This window comes from Prionailurus viverrinus, chromosome C2, assembly GCF_022837055.1.
Source record: "Prionailurus viverrinus isolate Anna chromosome C2, UM_Priviv_1.0, whole genome shotgun sequence".
Lineage (NCBI taxonomy): Eukaryota > Metazoa > Chordata > Mammalia > Carnivora > Felidae > Prionailurus > Prionailurus viverrinus.
Genome location: NC_062569.1, coordinates 65,836,950 through 65,854,260, shown reverse-complemented (window position 1 = coordinate 65,854,260; position 17,311 = coordinate 65,836,950). Strand labels below are relative to the sequence as shown.

The 17,311-nt window shown below is 35.0% G+C and overlaps 1 protein-coding gene and 1 long non-coding RNA gene across 5 annotated transcripts in view; one reads left to right on the top strand and one right to left on the bottom strand.

The window, feature by feature from the left end:
- LOC125175193 (uncharacterized) overlaps positions 1-17,311 on the bottom strand; it is a 256,162-nt gene that overhangs the window by 78,852 nt on the left and 159,999 nt on the right. Inside the window, exon 4 of one of the 3 annotated variants that reach the window (XR_007155687.1) lies at positions 5,059-5,119. The exons of the other annotated variants lie outside the window; for them this stretch is intronic. This is a non-coding gene — a long non-coding RNA (uncharacterized LOC125175193). The remainder of the gene's footprint in view (positions 1-5,058; positions 5,120-17,311) is intronic. 3 annotated transcript variants of the gene reach the window in all.
- SPATA16 (spermatogenesis associated 16) overlaps positions 1-17,311 on the top strand; it is a 251,744-nt gene that overhangs the window by 117,620 nt on the left and 116,813 nt on the right. For both annotated transcript variants that reach the window (XM_047875541.1, XM_047875540.1), the window contains exon 4: positions 2,532-2,621. In XM_047875541.1, the coding sequence (XP_047731497.1) occupies positions 2,532-2,621 (90 nt within the window). The remainder of the gene's footprint in view (positions 1-2,531; positions 2,622-17,311) is intronic.

Genomic DNA, 17,311 nt, shown 5'->3' with positions numbered 1-17,311 from the left:
ATAAAAGAAACCATTCCAGTCTACCAATAGTGATTTCTAAGCTCATGTTCTCTACTTGTATTTTTTCAACATCAGAAAGAGGACTTGTAATTACAAACAATTTTTTTAATCTATCATTTTTTTTTTAATTTTTTTTTCAACATTTATTTATTTTTGGGACAGAGAGAGACAGAGCATGAACGGGGGAGGGGCAGAGAGAGAGGGAGACACAGAATCGGAAACAGGCTCCAGGCTCTGAGCCATCAGCCCAGAGCCCTACGCGGGGCTCGAACTCACGGACCGCGAGATCATGACCTGGCTGAAGTCGGACGCTTAACCGACTGCGCCACCCAGGCGCCCCTAATCTATCATTTTTCTAAAGTCACACTGAAACAATTCCTAGGTTGTTTACCTCATCAAACCTCACTATCCATGAAAATCTTCTTCTCCACCTACATCCCAAACTATTTTTGATGACTCTTCCTCTCCTTCCTCCTTCTTTTACTAAACCTTTCCCTCATTACTTCTCTTGCCCCCCACACTCCATCCTTCTCTCAGGTCTGCATTTTTGTCAAAAGAATTTGTCTGACAAAGCAAGATTCTTAGAGAATAGTTCAGCAATGCCAGAACACTACATCATGGGCAATGAGATGTCAAAAGCTAGAAACATCCATTCAGTAAGGATTTTGTCCCATCACATTTGTAGGAACTTAGTAAAAATGCACAAGTGAATGAATGATTACAAAGAGAGAGGGAAGAATTAGCTATAATGTGGAAGAAAAAATTCTATTTAGTCAGAAGACCTAGGCCCTTGACAGAACTCTGATCTTATTCCCTCTGATCTACTTTTACAAAATTACTTTTACAAGGATAAAATGCATAAACATACCTTGTAACTGTACTCTTTTTCTGAATTAGCATAAGTTATTAGTATTCAGTACTGATATGGAATGAATTCATGTAATAGTTTTTAAATTTCCAACACTTCAATCAGAAATCACCAAAGGAAATGATCTGTGTTCTTGGGGTTTAATGCATTCATTTGTACAAATTGTTAATCATAGGGTAAAGTAAAACTTCGCTAACTTAGGCCCCTCTAATTCAGAAATCATCATACGAAAAGCCATCTGTGTAATATGAAGTACTGTGGCTAGGGACAGGAAACACAATAAACCTGAAACTTTCTTCCACTAATTTATTGTGTATGATTTAGAAAGGTCCCATAACCTCCCTGGTTTCTGTTAACTTGTGTTTAAAGTGAGCTAAATTATTCAATCAAGCCATCTTATCATCATATAATTCTATGATTCTACATGGGCCAAATAGATGTTTCTTTTCTACTTTATTCTGTCTAGAAGCAATGGATCTGGGAAAGGAATTATTTTTGTTGGCATGTTTTTTTAATCTGGACATGACTAGGCTTCAGGGATCACATGAATTCGCTAAATTTGGGCACTTATGTTGTGTGCATTTTTCTGGGTAGAGGTACACAGCTTACATGTGATTCTCAAAAAGCTCTGTGAACTTCTCAAAAAAGATTAAAAACCACTTACTTCAATAATGAATTAATGCCAAGTGATTCACATTTAACTTGTAAAAAACAGGCTCACAAGAAGTTTGCTTAATAATACTGTGTTGGTTCTATTACACTCTGTATCCCACATCAGTAACACAACACACTCTGTTACTATAAGCTACATTTCAAACTTCCATTAATAGCTCTGTCCCCACTTGGTGATGGGCCATGGACTACATCTGTCTAGTTCATCTCATTATATAAAATACCTTGAACGGTGCTTAGCTCTCAGTGAATCAAAGAAGTGAAATGTCTGCCAGTTTATCTCTAGGGGAGAAGATAGCTGGGGAATGGTCATCTTTTCTTCTGGGCATGGATTGAGATTCCAGAACTCAGATGATGGAAAAATAAGCAAGTAAAGATAGATAATCTTATCCTCAAGCCAAGCCTTGTAATTTCAATAAAGAAGAAATGGAAACCCAAAATGAGTAAGGGCTAACCAAAAGTGGCAAGGTCAAGACTCAAGTCCTTAACCAATGGTACATGATTCCTTTTATGCCACTACATTGTCCAGCTGAAGGAAGACACAGAACCTAATTATTTTTTTAGTACAAATAAACATGTCACCCAAATTCCAGTTCCTTTCTTTTAACTGAAATTCAATAACTAACTCCTCCATTATAAATACACATTACCATAAATAACCTCTGATTTTTATCTGATTTATTAACATTAAAAAATAAAATAACATGTCTTATTGTAATATAAGTTGTATTCAAATTTTTTGTCACTGTCATATCTACAGAAGATACTAGGTGCTATAAATAAAATTGCTTTTATCATGCAAACTTAATTAGTTTTCAACTTGTTTATTTGTCTTAACTGACAGTTACAGGAGGAAAAGGATTTCATTCATTAGTATCTTTTAAAATATATAGTACATAAAATTGAATACATGTTATTTCGTTCCTATACACTTCTGGTAATTGACCTTTAAAACTTAATAACATTTACATTTCTTTTTATCTTTTTACAGGAGTATTGTTTTAAACCCAGCTTATTTCCGAAATCATCTTCGCCAGGCAACAGTGTTTAGATGTCTGGAGAGATATTCAGAAGCTGCTCGGTATGTTTGCTATAACTTTTGTGAAGATTTATTTCAAGTTAAATTAATTTTATTCTCAGCTTCTGGTAATAGCATAATAGAACTTTCCATTTCTCTCATGGAGCATGATTTTACCAGAATTATTGTCTTATAAACGTCAAACCAACAATTATTGACTATCTTTTTCTTTAATTAAAGCCATTCAATGTTCATAACTCTTTGTAAAATTCAAACTTTCCAGCCATGAGGTCACTGATGATGATGGGAAAACTTCCAGGGAAGACTAGAAATGAACTTGACCTCTGCTCTCAAGTAGGTTCCTGGTCCTTGTCATAATGACACAATTCTGTAACTCTCTCTTTCTTGAGTTCTGGAAATGAAATCCAACCACATGAAAAAGACCTCAGGAGTGCTCTTTCTAGAGGACATGGCATCAGTTATAACGCCAAGGGTTGTTAGAGCTGTCCCAACATTTTGCCTCCTAGACCCCAATATGTTTTATAAAGATCTAACAAAACAGATTTTAATATTCTCATCCCCAGAACGTAGACTTATGGCAAAAAAAAATTGCAAGAATTATGCAACAGCTTCGGTGTCACACTCGAAATTCCTTCTCACCTATGACAACCAAGGCATTTTCCCTTCTCAGATCAAGCTCATCATATTAGACTCCTCTTCCCTTTGATGAATTTTCGTCATCTCCTAAGGTATAGCTACCTGTTATTTCTTACTTGTCGACTATAGTATTCCAAGAATTTAGCAAGAAAATCTGAGTGGTTTCTACATTTAACTCCAAGCACAACTCCTAGGGAGATATCTGCAGTAATAGGATGAGAAACCTAGGTTGCTGGTAGTTATTGTCTTTAGAACCTTTAAAAATAACACTTTCTTGGAAAGTGAAGTTTAAGGAATTTAAATGGATAATAAAATGGTTCCAAAAAATTAATACCATAAAGTTGACATGAATTCCATATTGTATAAGAAGGTCCTAGGAGTTACCAAAACTGAATTAAGTGATGGATATGGAAGGCAGAATTAATCCCAACTATACTGACTTTGCAGCCAAACAACTAATATGCCACAACATCTATTTACCTGTGTGTTAATGTGTGTTTTAAAAAATGAAAATAGATCTTTATCTATCAATCTCTTTTTTTACATTCTATTTTTCCTTATACTTTTCTCTATTGTATTCCATCGAATGCGCTCACTTATGACTTCTTCCTAAATTTATTTTCTCCACTGACTTGCCTCTGTGACTTTCTTTCCACCCACATACTTTTCCTAACTATGTGAATGAGAGGGAATTTTAGGAGGTGATGGTAAGCTTCCTTCTGTCCCATACTTTAAAAAAAAAAAAAAGTCCCTAGCTACAAATGAAACTAATAGTTTCAGCATAAACAGATACCACTATCTGTAAAATGATTTTTTGTTTGTTTGGTTTTTTTTCTGAGACACCTGTGTGGCTCAGTCAGTTAAGTGTCTGGCTCTTGATTTTGACTCAGGTCATGATCTCAGGGTTCATGAGTTTAGCCCCGCATAGGGTTCTTCACTGATGGCAGGGAACTTGCTTGAGATTGTCTCTCTATCTCTATCTCTGCCACTCCCTGTTCATGTGCTTGCTCTCTCTCTTTCTCTCTCTCTCTCCCTCTCAAAATAAGTAAAATAAACATTATAAAAATTTAATAGATTTTGCTAAGAGGTGGTTTATTAATGTGTGTTCTGAATCTAATCAAAAGATCAATAGAAGGGGCGCCTGGGTGGCTCAGTCAGTTGAGCGTCCCACTTCGGCTCAGGTCATGACCTCGCAGTTTGTGAGTTCAAGCCCCGCGTCGGGCTCTATGCTGACAGCTCAGAGCCTGGAGCCTGCTTCGGATTCTGTGTCTCCCTCTCTCTGCCCCTTCCCCGCTCATGCTCTGTCTCTCTCTATCTCTCAAAAATGAATAAACGTTTTAAAAAAATCTTTTTTAAACAAAACAAACAAACAAAAAAGATCAATAGAAGAAGGCTAGATGCAACTTCAGAACTAGATCTCAACTAGTAAAAAACGGCTAATGGTGTTCTCCGAGCCAGCTGGTACAGACTCTAGAAAGTCAATTGTTAAATATTCTGGAATTTGGGGAGAGCCAGTTATAAAAGTAGAGGAGAAATTAGCAATGCTGGGAGAATTTACACTGTGGAAATTGGCAAATGCTACAAATCCTGGATTTTTTGGCTTGGGTGAGAGCCAGATTACCAGCATATCATAGACTATAGCTTAATTGTACCAAGCGTGATTGAGTTAAAGTTATGACAAAAAATCCTTATGGGTCCTAAAATAAACAAACAATGAGAACTTGAAAATTAGGAATTTGTCGGTATTTGCCATGTAAAATTGGAACTGAATATCCATTGTCCTTGATATGTATATCCCTGCAGTGGAATAAGCATATCTGTTTAATATCATGGGATTACTGACCTGACAATATTCCTTGAGGAAATTCCGGATAATTGTTGGAACTATGCTGGCATAGACTTTCCTACAGAGAAGCAGATACAATTAATTTCAGATACATGTGTCTGTCATCTTGGTTTTCTTTGGAATTATAGTTCTCAATATACAGTATTACTCATTATGTTTTTCCCAAGGGAAAGAATGCTACACACCATGAACATAAATATCATATAGTCCCTTAGCAATTAGATTTTTACTATAAAACAATAAGTACAAATCAATATATAGAAAATTCACGTTTATCAATTAAATTCTTGGAGATAGTTTAGTTCAGTCCTCTTACAAGAATATTATATTAAAATTCACTGGAAAAGCCAACACATCAAAGTTATTTCCTCTAAAATGCCAAGTAGTCATGTTTCTGAAATTGAAAGACACTTACCAAATAAAAAAAAAAAGGCCATTACTATGTGACTTTGGAAATCTTAAAACCATAATTCACAGTGCAGTGGATTATCTCTTTCTGATTCAAGTTAGAATATGTATAACCAGTCCCTAGAAATTGGGCCAGCTAAGGTTTTCTGAGCCTAACCAGCTCCCTGAGAAAGGAATACCTAGTGAATAGGCCAGAAAAGATCTCCAGGGCAGCCTCATAAAAGCCCAGATTCTCAACCAGAGAGACTAGAAAAAATGCTATAACCTGTTGAATGGAAGGTATTAGTCAACTTTACAACAATGAACAAGAATATATAGATGATAGAAAATGAATAAAAATAGGGATATTTTATTTTGGTTTAGGTTCTACAGGGATGCTGGTCATCCTTGAGCAGACAACTGGCACTGATTAACTGATGAAAGCACATTTTCAAACCATAAATCTAAATTGAGATTGCTGTAACTCCTCAAGAAACAGCCAACCTGTGAGGCTTTACCTGAAGTAACAAGTACTCTAGCTCTTTAATACCTCTGTTTCAATGCAATGAAAGTACATGTGTTGAAGTAGAATGTCCTTGCTCAAATCTGTCTTTTCTCCCCCAACACACACACACACACACACACACACACACATCATTTGGCACTACCTTCATAAGAAAGATGGTAAGACAAGAAAAATATGCTGATATGTGAAACAAAAGTAAAGACTATTTTGTGAAGAGAACTAATGACTTTTAAAAAAATTTTTTTTATGTTTATTTACTTTTGAGAGAGACAGAGACAGAATGCGAGTAGGTTAGGGGCAGAGAGAGGAGACACAGAATCCAAAGCAGGCTCCAGGCTCTGAGCTGTCAGCACAGAGCCTGATGTGGAGCTCGAACTCACAAGCTGTGAGATCGTGACCTGAGCTCAAGTCAGATGCTAAACCAACTGAGCCTCCCAGGCACCCTGGCAACTAATGACTTTTGATAATATGAATGGCATGTCTTTTATTTCTATTTGCTCAATGACTTTCACAGAGTTTGGCATATACCAAGCATTGGTTCAGGGTTTACAAATTAAATTAGCCAGTTTTGAGTTTATGATTAAGAACCATTTAGCTGCAGCAGTAAAGAGATGTTACATGAAATTCTTAGTACAACCCTGGTGTAAAGATAAATATGAGAGTGTGCACATAATAGTTAAGTTATGGTAACAGTATCATGCCTTCTATAGTTAAGATCTATAAGGCAAAAAAAAAAAAAAAAGATACTACACAGAATATTTAGTTGAGACCATGCTGTGTAGGAGGAAGCAAACAGAAGGTAATACCAAAGGGGAAAGTACAACCAAAGCTTCTATCCATCATTAAGGAGGAGTTAGTTGTGTATTTATACATATATGAACTAGATGAGGGATACTAGAGCAGTAATAATACATTTAAATGCTCACAAATGGCAGGCTTATGGTGTGTGAAGGAAGCCAATAATAAGATAAAAGGGTTGTTGTATTACAGACAACTAGAGACCACAATCTACAATGGCCATATAACTTATCTTTTAAACTTGTTAGTGAAAATGGGCACTATTAAGAAATACCAGGAAAACAGGCATAAAATAGGACTGCTATGAGCACACTGGCCATCTGGTCACCTACCACAGCCCTTCTGGAGGGAGTGGCCATATTCAAGTCCAGCTAATGTTGCTATAATCAAATGTAGGTTCAGTGTTGCAAATTTTTGAGTCTTCAAGAAATAATATTTTTCAGAAATTGGCAAGAAGAAATTTCTTAAATTTTAAATGCCAATTATTTCAAGTTTTTCAAATACTGTGTCATCTTTAAAAAACTGAAGTAGTTCCATAAAAATGTAACTCACTGATTTGTTGCAACAAATCTTGTCTGTTCTACCTTTTATTTATAATATTATTATTTAATAATACATTATATATAATACTATGAGAAATTGATTAGATAATAAAATATGTTCCTTTGCCCTTCTTAAAGTAATACACAAGCAATATGTTCCTGTTAATCCAAATCAAAACACAGTACTTTAAGATAAATTAATTCATGGCTACCATGATAAGCCAGATAGTAGAGTTAGTAGAAGTGGGAGTAGGTGAGTTTCTGGAGACCTAGCAAATGATTTGGGAGTTTGGTTTTATTGTTATTTTGTTATGAAAGCTAATCTTACTGGAAATTGGAAATGATGCATATATAAATCACAAACTTCCAAAGAAAAGAGTGATCCAAAAGTAAATTTAAGTGTTTGTTCAGAAATCTAGTAACATGAAACAGTGGTATTGCTGTTGATAAGCAATCACTCTGGAGTAGTACTACAATAGCAAGCAGGAAGATACTGTGTCAGCTGTTTTAGTGTCATAGAACTCTGTGATTTTAAATGAGATTATTATGTATCTTGAAAGGGAGGAGAATATACTGACAGGTAGTTTCAAGACAAGTGATTCTGAAGAGATGATAGTAGTGTTGGGAGTTTATTTCATCTTAGTTCTTATTCAATTGGAAGTGTAAAATCCATTCAAACATCATGCACGATGCTAAAAATACATCACAGATTTTTTTGGTTAAAATAAGTTCTCATTTATGCCTTCAAATAGTATAAATGAAGTGTGTAGGCTAATTTTTATCCTTAAGCTGGCCATATGCCTGAAGAGCTTTCTCTTTCTTTATTGGAGACAGTTTGCCTTTGCCAGAACAGCTTTAGTGTAGGCTAGCATTAGTCAGTCCTATGTGACATATACTTGTATGTTCGAAGATGGACGTGATCATTCTACCATTAAGTGATTTTCCCTTATCCTAGGTATGAGAAAACTGTGTGACCCCTAAGCATGGTAAAATGCTGCTTCTTCATGTATGATTTCCAAAACAGACACTAATAAAGACAAATTTAGTCATTTCACATAGCTTAGGTTAAATATCTGATTATAATTCACGCAATTTGTAGTGTTTGTGATTTTAAGGAAAAAAGAAGGTTGAAATATACTAAAACTTCAAGTTTATAGCCACCTTTTAAGTCTTAGGGATTTAAAATTACAGACTCATAAATGTCTAAACTTACAACAAATGTACTAATCCTAAGGTTCAATGATATGCAGTGGCTTAAAAATAATTGTCCTTCTGAAAACTATAGAAAGCTTATGAAAGAAATTGGAGAAGACACAAAAAAACTGGAAAAATATTCTATGCTCCTGGATAGGAAGAACAAATATTGTTAAAATATCAATACTATCCAAGGCAATCTACATATTCAAGCAATACCTATTAAAATAACACAGCATTCTTCACAGAGCTAGAACAAACAATCCTAAAATTTGTATGGAACCAGAAAAGATCCTGAATAGCCAAAGCAATCTTGAAAAAGAAAACCAAAGCTGGAGGCATCACAATCCCGGACTTTAAGCTGTACTACAAAGCTGTAATCATCAAGACAGTATGGTACTGGCACAAAAACAGACACTCAGATCAATGGAACAGAATAGAGAACCCAGAAATGGACCCACAAACGTATGGCCAACTAATATTTGACAAAGCAGGAAAGAATATTCAGTGGAATAAAGACAGTCTTTTCAGCAAGTGGCGCTGGGAAAACTGGACAGCGACATGCAGGAAAATGAACCTGGACCACTTTCTTACACCTTACACAAAAATAAACTCAAAATGGATGAAAGACCTAAATGTAAGACAGGAAACCATCAAAATCCTCGAGGAGAGCGCAGGCAAAAACATCTTTGACCTCAGCCGCAGCAACTTCTTACTCAACACGTCTCCGGAGGCAAGGGAAACAAAAGCAAACATCAACTATTGGGACCTCATCAAAACAAAAACCTTCTGCACATCAAAGGAGACAATCAGCAAAACCAAAAGGCAACTGACAGAATGGGAGAAGATATTTGCAAATGATATATAAGATAAAGGCTTAGTATCCAAAATGTATAAAGAACTTACCAAACTCAACACCCAAAAAACAAATAATCCAGTGAAGAAATGGGCAAAAGACATGAATAGACACTTCTCCAAAGAAGACATCCAGATGGCCACTGACACATGAAAAACATCCCTCATCATCAGGGAAATACAAATTAAAACCACAATGAGATACCACCTCACACCTGTCAGAATGGTTAACATGAACAACTCAGGCAACAACAGATGTTGGCGAGGATGCGGAGAAAGAGGATGTCTTTTGCACTGTTGGTGGGAATGCAGACTCGTGCAGCCAGTCTGGAAAACAGTATGGAAGTTCCTTACGGAATTAAAAATAGAACTGCCCTATGACTCAGTAATTGCACTACTAGGTATTTATCCAAGGGATACAGGTGTGCTGTTTCGAAGGGACATATGCACCCCAATGTTTATAGCGCACTATCAACGATAGCCAAAGTATGGAAAGAGCCCAAATGTCCATCAATGGATGAATGCATAAATAAGATGTGGTATTATGCATACACACACACACACACACACACACACACACACACACACACATACAATGGATTATTACTCGGCAATCAAAAAGAACAAAATCTTGCCATTTGCAACTACATGGATGGAACTATAGGGTATTATGCTAAGCGAAATTAGACAGTCAGAGAAAGACAAGTATCATATGACTTCACTCATATGAGGACTTTAAGATACAAAACAAATGAACGTATGGGAAGGGAAGCAAAAATAATATAAAAACAGGGAGGGGGACAAAACATAAGAGACTCTTAAATATAGAGAACAGAGGGTTACTGGAGGGGTTGTGGGAGGGGGGGATGGTCTAAATGGGTAAGGGACATTAAGGAATCTGCTCCTGAAATCATTGTTGCACTACATGCCAACTAACTTGGATGTAAATTAAAAAAATATATAAATTAAAAAAAAAGTAATTGTTGCCTTAAGAAAAGTTGAACCTTTTGGATATGACCCAAATTATAAGTAAATTATTGCAAGAATAAATTATTTTACATACATATGGGAAAAGAAATTTAACATGGGCTATTGAAAAGGACATCCAAAAATTCATTAGAATAAAACGAACACTGGGGCGCCTGGGTGGCTCAGTTGGTTACGCATCTGACTTCGGCTCAGGTCATGATCTCACAGCTTGTGAGTTCGAACCCTGTGTTGGGCTCTGTGCTGACAGCTCAGAGCCTGGGACCTGCTTCGGATTCTGTGTCTCCCTCTCTCTTTGCCTTTCTCCTGTTCATGCTCTGTCTCTCTCTGTCTCAAAAAATAAAGATAAACATTAAAAAAATTTTTTTTGTAAAAAAAAAAACATTGACTCTGTGAATTCTCCCATCTTGCTGATGTATGTCATGATAATTACTTTTGTTCCTCTTCTGTTTTGAATGATATGCTATGCATTTGCATTACCTATAGACATTTCTAAAATAATTTAGAAAGCTACCATTCTTAGACTGTGTGCACTCTCTGCAAATAATGGCCTGGAAAACTTGTGGAAGAATATAGAGAAAGATTTTTTTCTGTCCTATAAATTCAACCTTGCATCTTAAAAAAAAAAAAAAGTGGTAGTGTAATGAAGACTACATAAGAGAGAGTGCAGAAAGGCCCTAGGATGTCATGTTTTAAGTGTGAAGAAATAAAGGTGTCCTCTTCTTTTCCTTTCCCTTCAAGCGGATGTTCACATGATTCCACATTTTCTACAAGAGTGGAATGTAGAAAAACAAACATAAAAAAGTTTAATGCAAAGGAGCTGAAGTTTAACTCCTGAGTATTCTGTGCTATTTTATAATGTCTAAGTGTTGCCAGGTGAATTAGAGTTTAGTCTGCAGATGCTAAGATTATGATAAATGGATCAAAACCCTCATGTAATCTGTAAATTGGAGATAATAATAGCATTTAAGTCACAGAGGTTATGAGAATGAACGAGACAATTTATGTAGTACGTGTTACACAATACTTGGCACATCATAAATTCTCAATAAAAAAATATGCTATTATCATTGCTTTTGTTGTTAACAATTGGAGCTCTTTGAAGATAGATGAAGCTACCTAAAGAGACAATGAGTTTCTCAACATTGAATCCAGAACATGTTGAGCAATCATTTAGCTGAGATAATGCACTACAAGAGACAAGTTTGCACACAATAGTATTAGATCTTGTCTCACTCTGAATCAACACATCTGTGTTTTTGGAAATCCCAGTGTTAACATAGGAGTTGAAAGGCATGATTTTGGTTGGTTTAAGGAGTTGAAAGGGGCAAGATGAACTTTTTAAAAAGTTTTGCATGTGAATATGTCATGAATTTTAGCATCCTCTTTCATTCTGAGAGATATTCCCATTATTCTTGAAGTGAGTTAGAGTGGAGAGCTCCCCCAGAGTGGGCAGGTGGAAGTTCAAATTACATAAAGAGAACTGTTCAGGTCACCTGGTTTTGACTCCAGTTCTCCCTTTTTTTCCTTTCCTCATTTCTGTCAAAAATAGCAATACCCTGACAAAAGAGTAAGGTGGAAATCCTAACAGCACATAGCCAGAAACTCTCAAATTCTGCACTGCTCCACCCCCCTTTTTTTTTTTTAATACTGGCATTGGTTCATCACACTATTATGCACATAAATTGATCTTGATGCCACTAATTGTGAAAATTGTTTATAAGTCAAAAATTCTGTTTCTGTATCTATCTTCTGAATGGGGAATTGTCTACATTAGAGAATTAGAGTCAAGCCTGTGTTCCACTTCCAGGACTGCAATGACTAGCTGTGTGTGACATTGGGCAAGTTAAATTAAGTAACCTCTTTCAGTTTCAATTTCCTCAACCATAAAATGGAGATAATAATACTACTTTACAAAATAAGCACAAGGACTGCATGAAATAATGAGTATAAAACACTAAACTCAGTGCCTGGCATATAGTAAGCCCTCAATTAATTATTGCTGCTGCTGCCCATTATCTTTGTTTTGTTGCTGTTGCTGCTGTTGCTCTAAGCTTTGAAGAATGATGTTTAAAACCCTAAAACATTCACTAAATTAATTCCTTCAAGTGTAACTTTGGTATAAATATTATATTCCTGAACTACCACCCCAGTTTATCTCAATTTTGGCAGCAATCATCTATGATCCCTTGCTCTTTGCCAAATTTTATGTCAGATGCTTGTAGTACATTATCTTTGCTCCTCACAACTCTGCGAAGAAATTATATTCTACATTTTTTAGGTGAGAAAACTTAAGCCAGAGTTTGAATGACTTGCCAAAGATCATATCATTGATAAGTAGTAAATCTGGAATTCGACCTTAATTTTATCACCAAGACCCTGACTCCTACACAAAGGATGCACTTGTTATTGTCAGACTTCATATTTACCACTTCGGTGAGTTTGAAATAGTATTGCCTCATTGTGGTATATTTCATATTTTCATTTTTTTATCACTAGTGAGCTTGTGCATATTTAATATATTTATTGGATAATCATGTTTCCTCTTCTGTGAAATGCCCATTTGTGTATCTATTGTTCATTTCTTATTGAATTGTCTTTTTATCCTTGAATCAGGGGGTTCTTTATATATTCTGGGTACTAATAAATTTTAGTAATGTATGTTCCAAGAAATTCCTTCCAATTGATGGTTTATATAATCATACTTTTTGGTATCTTTTGATAAAAAATAAATCTCTATTTTTAATGTAGCTAAGTGTAGTCATATCCTTTATGATCTGCACTGCTTGAGTTTTTAAAAAATTCTCTCCTATCCCAAGCTCATCAAGATAGACTTCTATATTGTCTTCAAGAGTTTTAAAGTTTTTCTTATGCCTTTAATGTTTTGACCCAATGATAATTGTTTTTTTTATATATGATGTGAAGTAGGAGTCTATTATTATGTTTTTCCCTCAATGGATAGTTATGTTGGTATCATCTTATTAAATCCCTTTGCTACTGAACTTCAATGTTAGCTCTGTTTATATCAGTTTTCTATATATGAATATATCCATTTCTGGTCTCCATTCTTTTCATCCATCTATTTGTCTGTTGCATTGCCAAAACCACATTATCCTACATAGAATAGTTTATAATATGTCTTCATATCTAGCAAAGGAAACGTTCCCAACTGATTCTTTTTCAGAAATATCTTGTCTATTTTAAGCCATTTGCTCTTCCACATAAACTATAGAAAGTCTGAATTTGAATTCCAAACCAGGATAATGTAGGTTCTAGTTAGGAACTCCCAAGGAAGACTTTCTTACTTTCTTTTTTGCCCTCTGCTAGGATCCAAGGCCAAGACTGACATGCTATTCCACTATTTTCCTCTATAAGAGTTTCTCCTAATTCTTTCACTGAAAGTGTTATTTTTAAGAAAAAGTTTAATCAGGTTGCCTATTCAATCTTTGCCCTGCTAAAACTTCAAGACTTGTCTACTTTTCCCCATACACATGTCCTGTTAAAAGAAAGTTACTAGGCCAATAAATATTAACTTATATCCTCAGGAAAAAAAAAACAGCTTTTTGTTTGCTTATTAAACCTTCTTTATTTATATAACACTATCTACATATTTTTTAAATGCCTATTTGACACAAAAGCCAAGCAGATGGCACCCCCAATGGCCAAAGCTAAAACAATTGGAAAAACAAAGCAAATTTTGCTAGTATCAAATTATAACCCATTATATTAAATGAATGTTGAAATCTGAGCTTATGCAAATAAAAGACATAATTGAATAAGTATATGGGGGATAAAGAAAAACTCTTTATTACAGAAGAATTCCAATTAATATATGTAGAATAAATTGGAAAAAATGAATGTTAGCAAACACCACAGTAATAATCATTGCAAGCAAGATCCGCTAATGGACTTTCAGTTTACAATCCAGCATGTAAGGAACTTAGAAGTCAACTACTCCATCTTAACAAGTAAATAGCTGAACTAACCAAAAAATCAATAGTTCTTCTTAGATCTGTAAGAGTAGTGAGGTCACAGGGCAAGCCAGCTGTCCCAAAGTTGGAGAGACAGACAAATACAAAAATCACAACTTACATAAGGAGAAACTTCTAAGTGGAAACATCTGTGGGAACTAAGGTAGGAAAATCTGAATTATAATTGACAAATAGCTGAGGGCTCAACTCTGAGAACTAAAAAATTCCACAGGAATCTGGTCACTGGGAGGCCCCTACACTTTGGGGAGTTTTCCCTCCAGGAACTCTACCAGGTTCTCACAGTGAATATGAGAGAACAATTCCTTCATACTTCCAGCAAGAGTAGAGGAAAAGAAACCATTTTGAAATATGCCAAGGCATTCGATTCTTCTTGCCCTGCCTTCAAGAGAAACTATTTTACCAGAGCCTAACATATCTAGATGAAGGTAAATACACAACTCCATCTTATTCTAGCCTTCTACATTGGGGGAGGGAATTACCCACTACCAGTCTCCTCTAGCTATTCCATCATACCTAAGGCAAGGGAAGAGAAGAAACTGAAAATCACTGATGAAGCTTATAGTTCCTGGCACAGGCTCACCTGACATAAATCATAGACTGAGACCTAACTATGGACTTTAGAATACTTCCCCCTCCTCACACTTACCACTACATTCCTGAAGGTCTATTTACTGCACTTCCTTTTACCTACCACATTATGTCCACCTTTCAGTAAAAAACAACGCATACTAAAACAACCCAAAACAGAAGAATATACATTCTTTTCAAGTACACATGGACCATTCCCCATGATAGTTCACATGTTAGTCCACAAAAGAAGTCTCAATAAATTTAAGAAGATTGACGTCACATCAAGCATCTTTTCCAACCACAGCAGTATGAAACTAGAAATCAATTACAAAAAAAAAAAAAAAAAACACTGAAGAAAACACAGACACATAGAGGTTAAACAAAGTGCTACTAAACAACCAATGAGTCAATGAAGAAATAAAAGAAGAAATACCAAAAATATCATTAGACAAATGAAAATGGAAACAATATTCCAAAATATTTGGGACATGGAAAAAGCAATTCTAAGAAGGTCATTCATGGTGATACAGGACTACCTATAGAGAAACAAACAAGAAAATCTCAAATAAACAATCTACATTTACATTTAAAGGAACTAGAAAAAGAATAACAAAACAAAGCCCAAAGTTAGAAGGAAGGAAATAAAGATCAGAGTAGAAATAAATGAAGAGTCTTTAAAAAAAAAGCAACTGATAAAGATCAATAAAACGAAGAGTTGGTTCTTTGAAAAGGTAAACAGAATTGACAGACTTGATTAGACAACCTAGAAGAAATGGATAAATTTCTAGAAACATACAATTTTCTAAGACTGAATTATGAAGAAATGGAAATTTTGAATCAACCAATTACTAGTAATGAAATAGAATCAGTAATCAAAAAAATTCCAGCAAACAAAAGTACAGGTCCAGAGGACTTCACATGTGAATTCTACCAAGAATTTGAAGAGGAGTTAATGCCTTTTTCAAATTATTTTTAAAAATTGGAGAGGAAGGAATACTTTCAAATTCATTTTATGAGGCCAGAATTACCTTGATACCAAAATAAGACAAAGGGACAAAATAATAATAATAATAATAATAATAATAAATAACAGGCCAATATCCCTGATGAGCATAGATCAAAAATCTTCAACAAAATATTAGCAAACCAAATTCAACAATATATTAAAAGGGTTATAAACCTGACCAAGTGAAATTCATTCCAAGGATGCAAGCATGGCTTAACATTTGCAAATCAGATGGTCTGTGAGTTAGAGCCTCACATCATCGGGCTATGTGCTGACAGCTCAGAGCCTGGAGCCTGCTACAAATTCTGTGTCTCCCTCTCTCTCTGTCCCTCCCCCAGCTCACACTCTGTCTCTCTCTCTCTCTCTCTCTGTCTCAAAAATAAATAAACATTTTTTTTAAACATTTGCATATCAATCAACATGATATACCACATTAACAAAACAAAAGATAAAATCATATAACCATATCAATAGGTGTAGAAAAAGTGTTTGACAAAATTAAATATCCATTTATGATAAAAACTCAACAAACTGGGTTTTAAGAGAACATACCACAACATTATAAAGGCGGAGTGTGACAAGCCTACTCAATGGTGAAATGCTAAAAGCTATTCCTCTAAGATCAGAAGCAAGACAAGGATGCCCCCTCTCACTACATTTATTCCACATGGTATTAGAAGTCCTAGTCCCAGCAATCACATGAGAAAAAAATAATAAAAGACATCCAAGTCAGAAAGGAAGAAGTAAAACTGTCATTATTTGCACATGACCTGATACTATATATAGAAAACCCTAAAGACTCAAAAACAAAATCTGTTAGAACTACTAAATGACTTCAGTAAAATTGCAAGATAGAAATTAATATACAGAAATCTGTTGCATGTCTATATGCTAATAATAAACTATCAGAAATGGAATTTAAGAAAACAATCCTATTTATAGTTGCATCAAAAAGAATAAAATACCTAGAAGTAAATTTAACTAAGAAAGTGGAAGACTTATACTCTGAAAACTATAAAACATTGATGAAAGAAATTGAAGACAACACAAATAAATGGAAAAATATACCATGCTCATGGATTGGAAGAATTAATATTGTTAAAAATGCCCATATTACCCAAAGCAACCTACCGATTCAGTGCAATCCTTATCAAAATGCCTATGGCATTTTTCACAGAACTGGAATAAATAATCTTAAGATATTTATGGAACCACAAAAGACCTCAAGTAGCCAAACCAATCTTGAGAAAGAATAACAAAACAAAAAGTCATGCTCCCAGATTTCAAGATATGCTATACAGATAAGTCATTAAAACACTATGATTCTGGGAAAAAAACAGACAAATGAATCAATAGAACAGAATAGAAAGCCCTGAAATAAACCCATGATTAT